Source organism: Eurytemora carolleeae, unplaced genomic scaffold (assembly GCF_000591075.1).
Source record: "Eurytemora carolleeae unplaced genomic scaffold, Eaff_2.0 scaffold2216, whole genome shotgun sequence".
Classification (NCBI taxonomy): Eukaryota; Metazoa; Arthropoda; class Copepoda; order Calanoida; family Temoridae; genus Eurytemora; species Eurytemora carolleeae.
In genome coordinates this window covers 2,848-10,158 of record NW_019398321.1, presented here as the reverse complement: position 1 = coordinate 10,158, position 7,311 = coordinate 2,848, and the positions used below count along the sequence as shown (strand labels likewise).

Here is a 7,311-nt window from a genome sequence, read left to right as displayed (position 1 = left end):
AAAGTTTATTTTATTGCTGAGAGGCTACACAAGAATCTGAGATGTGTTTCATATGTAAAAATTGTATTCTCTATAACCTTAATAATGCTCTTAAAACACAGAGAGAGCTTTTCAGTTTAACACATCATTCTTTATTTGAATTACAAAAGTCTGGTACATCAGCTTACAAAGTTACAAGGATAAGAAAGTCAGTGTTTATTGTTTTTATCACTAAACTTTAACTCAGAAAGTGAGAGTATAAAAACAAAAGTAAAAATATCTGAGATATTTTGTTTTGTAATTAGCCAATTTAATGGTAAAACCATTTTCTTAAAAAAACTAAAATACATCATAATTGTTTTATGGGTCCCATTGTAATTTCAATTATTTTATCATAAAACTTCTCATCTTTCAGTTTAAAAAAAGGTTATTTTCAACTTTGAAGCCAAAAACCAGGATTTCAGACTCATCCTTTTATAAATATTAGTAGACAGCTTAAATGAACTATACAGAAAATTTCAATTAATGATTTATTTACAAAGAAAGGAACATGTCCGATACACAACAGTTCCTTTATGAACTTTGTCTGAGAAAAATTGAAGTAGTTATCCCTGCTCCTTTTTCTTCCAACTGATAATTTTCAAGTTCGATTTTCCTATAAAAGTGGGTTTCTTGCTACAGAAACTATGGAGTAAATTGTGAGGTTAGACAGTTTTTAACCTAGAAAAAGAACAATATCTTCCACATTATTGATCAGATAAAAATGTTGTGAAACTGGCATTCCCCTCGTTAATAAGATGGTCACTTGCATAGTAAAGTAAAAATCATAAAAATTTGTCAGGCCTATGCCTTATCCTAATATGTTCTTATTCTGTCATGTAAATACTGTTTTTCAATGAAATTCTATCAAATCATTATTTGACCGTTCTATGAATGTAAACAAAGCTTAGCCTGCGTGTGTTTACATTTCTCCCGGAAACTGCAGTACACTTTACTTTATTGGGTTAATATTATTATCCTTGGATCAAATAAATTAATATGATTTCTTCTATCCACCATGAGATTTAGACAACTTTGAAAGTTAGTCATCAAAGTGTTAGACAGCCTCGACTTTAAAGTGTTGCAACAATTGTCTTTTTTCTTTTACTTTTGTGTAGCCCTAGGCATATAGATTTTAAACTTCCCACTCAACTTTTTTGCAGTACGGGATGAGCAATATAGATTGATTACCCATGCATTTGTTTTCATTTAACCAGAATTTTAATTTATTAGAAAAATAAATATCATCCAACTCTAACCCCCTCTGCAAATTCATGATCAATACTTTTAAGTTTTTAAAACCAATTTTGATTTCAAAATACAGGGTATATTAGTTCCAAAACTAACACTTGTCCCATTTCTAACACTTAAGCAGCAAAGCAGGATTTCAAAGTAATTAAGTCACAGTTTAAGTTAAATAAATCTTTAATACACTACACAATTGCTGAGTCTCGTGTTCATGGGATTATTTGAAGTCATAAACGTTAATTTTCTATTTCAGAGTTTTCCGTTCTCACTGTCAGCAATATTTTTACTGTTGATCAATCCTAGATAAAAGTCAGAGTCCTGGGATTTAAAACATTTTTGTAATCTTATAATCCTGAGCTGAGATTTAAAAATAAAACCCAATCTTGAGCTTTCCTTTTGCTCAGGTCTTCCCTTGGGTCTACAATTAGACCGAATGATTCTAATTGGTTCTGATTTGACCAATGAGAGAGCTCAGTTTAAATTTCGAAAACTCAAACCGTACATATGAAAAGTATTCCATAGTGTGTTCATTTTACAAATCTAGCTAATTTTAAAACTAAAGATAATTCCGTAGATTTTAAATGTAACAATATGATAGTATTACAAAATTTACCATCTTCAACCTTATGAGACTTGAGCCTTCAAGAGTTGAAAACCCAAGTCGATTGGTTTTTACCCGGCCAATTCTACCCTAAACTCTTTAGTTGAGCTTCACTTGCAGAGGTCTATTTTTTTGATGAGCTGTCCTTGAAAAGTTGGACTAGGAACATGAGACATACTCCCCTATAGTAACTCATCTCTCTCAACTCTAAGGACAAAATCATAGGGCGGTAGAAAACAGTCCCTTCCCCTCAAAAGGAATTAAGTCAAAAGAACTGAGTTCTTGCAACAAACTCTGATTTTCCGATCCTTATATCTTTGAAATCCGACGTTGTATACATATACTTTTTCAAACCATGAAACTAAATCGCAATAGCATGTAAGAGAATAAAAGCATATATTAAAACCGACAAAATTATTTATCTAAGATAAAATAAAGTGTGTAATAAATTAAAATCAGTTTTTTAGTCTCTAAAAATGAAAAAAATATGTTTTTTAAATATAAAATGAACATGAATTTGTGTCAATTGAACACACATTAATATAAAAGAGAACAATATTTTTTATACAAACATTGATTGTTAAACAAAAATTGATATATTTTAAAAAAATAATGGAAACTAGAGGATCTACAGAGTCACAAAGTCGTAGCAGTAATTTTGCAGATTAAATCTTTTCTTGATGTCCAGATTAAAGTGTAGGAATGTTGAGTCAAAATATTTAGTATATATGTAAGATCTTTAAAATAATCTAAATTATTTTTTTAATTTGTATAATGAACATTGGAGAATGTAAAAACCAAAATTAAAAATTGTCGCAAATTAGAACTGACGAAACAAAGCTTCAAAAAAACAGGTCTTCAAATCCTGTTCTGTACTTGTATAATGCATGTATACCTGTAAAAACAATAAATGAAAATTATCATATTATTAGGCTGAGCCTCCTTCAATCCCCTGAAGTCCTAAAGCTGGCAAAAAAAGAGTTAAGGGTTAAAGGTATTTTTATATTAATCAAGTTGAATTTCAACTTCTTGATATTTTAGAATAAAATTGTATTCAAAATTATCTATATTTAACTATTATTTAGGTAAATGACATAGGAGTGCCTGAATTGTTCTAAACAAAAGTCCTGGTTTGCTTTACAACTGAAACCAGAAAAAAACACCCTGGGGACAAAATTTAACTTCTATGGGACAGAGCAGATTATTGTGAGAACTGACAAGGATGACGTCTAGTGCACCGTTAGAAGAAATCCTGTGGCCGTATTCGACTTATTGAAAAATAAATTTCCCCCCAGCAGGAATAGGGTTAAATCATGTTCTGTACTTTTAAATTGCATGTATACCTGTAAAAACAATAAATGAAAAATTTCATATTATTAGGCTGAACCTTCTTCAGTCCTAAAGCTGGCAAAAAAAAAGTTAAGGGTTAAAGGCATTTTTATATTAATCAAGTTGAATTTTAACTTCTTGATATTTTAAAATAAAATGTATTCAAAATTTTCTTTATTTAACTATAATTTAGGTGAATGACATAGGAGTGCCTGAATTGTTCTAAACAAAAGTCCTGGTTTGCTTTACAACTGAAACCAGAAAACAAACACCCTGGGGACAAAATTTAACTTCTATGGTACAGAGCAGATTATTGTGAGAACTGACAAGGATGACGTCTAGTGCACTGTTAGAATAAATCCTGTGGTCGTATTCGACTTATTGAAAAATAAATTTAGTTGATACAATTTCATAAAGGTTCAATGAAATCTGATAAAGGTTCAATAGAATCTGAAAAAGGTTCAATAGAATCTAAAAAAGGTTTGTTGTCGGATAGAAACAAGATTCTCAATGATGAACAAACAAACAACAGAATAAACCCCAAATCAAAACCGATAAAAAAGAAAACTCTTTATTTCCTGAAAAAAATTATATAAATAATAACATATAAAATTGTTACAATGAATGTTTATAATGAAAAGATTCTTACGATCTATTTTGTGATATCAAGGGTTAAGTCGTTGGACAGTCCGAAGAGGTTTTTTTAAACTTCTGAAAAGAATGACAATTAATTATTAACGAAAGTCACTAATTCTTTATGTAAAATATTCTTTGTTTAACTTTTAAAAATGGATGGATTCACAATGCTTTAAGTTATTTACACTCCGATGGGAGAACAAAGTTCCCGGAACTTAAAATTATTTGGTTTGGATTTTAGTGTCTCCGAGAGGGGATTCTAAGTTAAAGACGACTTTACACGTATCATAGTTAATGGTTGACAAGGTTCTATAGAATCTCCTAAAGGTTCCAAAGAATCTAATAAAGCTTCATGATATGAATAGCATAGTGTGTTTATTTAAGAATTATCTGTAATTTTGATGACTTTTCCATGAAGATAACACATGGAAATATATGGGAACTTCTGTAGTTCCAGAAAATACATTTTCATGGCTACATCAAAGATAAAATACATACTTTTTTTGGAAGTGTTTTTTATTTTGTACAATAAATGCAACCAGATTATGTTAATGTAATAAATTGTTTATGTTTTGCTCCAAATGATATAAATACAAAACTTAAAAACTAACAATTAATTATTTAAATTTGAAACTTGAGCAAAAATGTTACATTTTCTTCCAATTTAACATTCTAAATCATTTAGTTTTGTCAAATAAAATTTTAGTAATAACTAGTATTAGTTAAAACTATTTGTGAAAAAAATGTAAGCCATGTAAAAAAGTGAAAATATATGTTTTACCGGCTTAGGATTATTTAGAAAAAAATATGTATTTTTTGAAGTTCATTCCTTTTTAAAAAAAACTATAAAAAATAATTATTTCAATCTTTGATTTTAACACCGTGTGTACTTAAATACTCTTTATCCACAGGAATTGAATTTTTGCTACAAACTCAAATTTTCTAATCCATATCTTTGCAACCAAATGGTCTAAACGGATGATATTTCAAAATTAAACTATAAGGTCTAACATATCAAAAGTCTACGATATCGGGTTGCTAAGATAAAGAGGGGAAACAGTTAGTCATTCAATACTCTTCAAAAGAGTAAGGACAAACTCCTGATGATGCCAAAGCTTTTGGCGAAATATATTGAGAAGAAAATGATATAATTCTAGTGCTAGAGAGTAGGGTTGGGATTTGTTTAAAAACGATCTAAAGAAAACAGTTAGAGTTTGTGGCATAAACTCATTTCATTTCCTCCCAATTCTATATATTAACCATCTACTTTCCAAAAGATTCTAAAGTTAAAACAATTTGTTTTAATATAATAACTGTCAACTCTAGAAAGTATGTGTGCAAGTTTTAAATGTTTTAACAGTACCCTGTGTACTCTGCATATACATATATAAATTGAAATCAAGGTTTTAATTATTTCGTTTATTTTTCGTCCTTGAGTGTACACATATAGGCTATGATTGTGATTATAAACTATTGAAATCTAATCTAACAGTCTCTATATTCATTTAAATATCTTGGTAGATATAGAACCCATTTAGGATTTTGATTTTGAAACCATCTACTAAGGAACTGAATACTTGCCACAAACTCTTATTCTCAAGTCCACATTTTTTTGCAACCTGATGGTGTGAACCTTTGATATTTCAAGCATAGTCATAAGGTGACAAAGATATAGGAATTAGATATTAGAACTTCTTATTAACAATTTTCTAACATGGAATTCGAAAAATTTATTTAATCTTTCATTATTTTAGTCAAGTATAAGTTTTTATTACTGTCCTTATACATTCCTTATAAACCACAAAATCAGTTTTTAAATAAAAAAATTCTTTGGTAACTTTTAATCAACATTAAGCTTCTCATAAAGTGACACTTTTTTAAAGTATTCTATTGTTATAAATTTCACCAATATCAAGTAAATAGTTTTTGATAGGTTTTTCATCAAATCATAGATAATATAATGATAAGAACTTTTTAGTTGCACACATATTTATATTTTTTATGTTTCAAAGTGTGATATTTAAAACTTCTGTACTCTATTCCTTTTCATTTTATTCAGAACAATTAACAAGAACTTGCTGCATTAAATCCAATTTATTTTTAGAAAAGACAATATTTGAAATCAAATTATTAATTTAAGCTACAAATAATGAACAAAAATCTCTGTATCAATTACAAGGAATTGATACAGAGGCATGGTTACTATGTTCATATTGCAGAGGTTCCTCCCTCCACGCTTCTCCCTCAAGGATCTCCAGGCTGTCTGCACCTCCATACCCTCCAAATACTACCCGGTTGTTGTCCAACACCTCCATTGTTAGATACCATCTCCCCCTGGTTAGCTTAGGTCCACTCCTCCAGGTGTTTGTAGACGGTGTGAGTACTTCTACAATATCTAGATCTTCATTATTGTATCCTCCAGCTGTCCATATTTCTCCCTTAAACATGCTGCATGCAAGTGCATACCTAAACAAACAAATATTAAACACAATATTCATATAATATGGTTTTAGAAAGTTTAGTTATAATTTTATGTTATTTTATAATATATGATTTTTTCATAAATGCAATTTATCACAAAGGAACTGAGTTTTAGCCACAAACCCAATTTTTCTAATCCCCATTTCTTTGCAATCTGATAGTTCAGACATTTGATTCTCAAAATTGGATAATTTTATCTTACAGAATTCATTATTTTAAATATTAAAGGTCTATGACATTTGGTTGCAAAGATATATGAATTATAAATTAAGAGCTTGTGGCAAAAAATCAATTCCTTAAATAGCAATGAAAAGTTTTATTATTTAGAAAGCACCAGACAAAGAGTAGGAGTATGAAATAAAAAAAATTGTTGATAATATTAGATTTGAATATTTCATTAATTAAATACCTTTGTAAATTAATGTATATTCACTGTATGTATTTGTGAGAAGTATTTTCAAACTTATTCATCAATTTAAGAATGACGCTATTAGTATTAGAAAAATCATGAAAAATATAAAATAGAACATGTCTAAATGTTTCAGTCTTCAGATATATTTTAGAAAGATTACCTTGCAGTTGGCATTGATGGAAGCTCTGCAATGAATCCCTCTTCAATACTGTAGACTTCAACAAGAGATAAGTAGTCGTTAGTATATCCTCCAAGCAGCATGACTTGACTCTCACTAGAATATAAAATGTTAAGAAATATAAAAAGAATTAAATAATGCTAACAGTTTTATTTTTGATGATATTATCAATGATTCTGTTCATTTGTGCCAACTTTTGATGTAAGATATCCTTAAATATTTACAGTTTGTTCTTTTAAAAAGGGGAATTTAGCAAAGTTGAACAATGTTTGTAATAAAAATATAAGTAGATACATCTTACTAGATTTATTTTTGAAAACATGGTGGAAAATATTTGACAACAGCATATATTCTGTATAAGAATTCATCTTATTTCATCATTATTGATTAATTATATGTGTGCACTTG

At 28.9% G+C, this 7,311-nt stretch overlaps 1 protein-coding gene across 1 annotated transcript; it reads right to left on the bottom strand.

Moving 5' to 3' along the window:
• Window positions 1–5,911: 5,911 nt before the first annotated feature.
• Window positions 5,912–7,023, bottom strand: LOC111717222 (kelch-like protein 18). Its single transcript, XM_023492735.1, has 2 exons — window positions 6,886–7,023; window positions 5,912–6,298 (listed from the first exon to the last, which is right to left on the bottom strand). The coding sequence occupies exons 1-2, from the start codon at window positions 6,984–6,986 to the stop codon at window positions 6,001–6,003; spliced, it is 399 nt and encodes a 132-aa protein (XP_023348503.1). The 5' UTR covers window positions 6,987–7,023; the 3' UTR covers window positions 5,912–6,000.
• Between the last annotated feature and the right edge of the window lie 288 nt (window positions 7,024–7,311).

What these genes read in the sequence shown, in the direction of transcription:
- LOC111717222 (XM_023492735.1), bottom strand. Translation starts at nt 6,986, where the DNA reads ATGCTGCTTGGAGGATATACTAACGACTACTTATCTCTTGTTGAAGTC. An exon ending in CCATCAATGCCAACTGCAAG is followed by an intron (nt 6,299 to 6,885) that starts GTAATCTTTCTA and finishes TTGTTTGTTTAG; the next exon opens with GTATGCACTTGCATGCAGCA.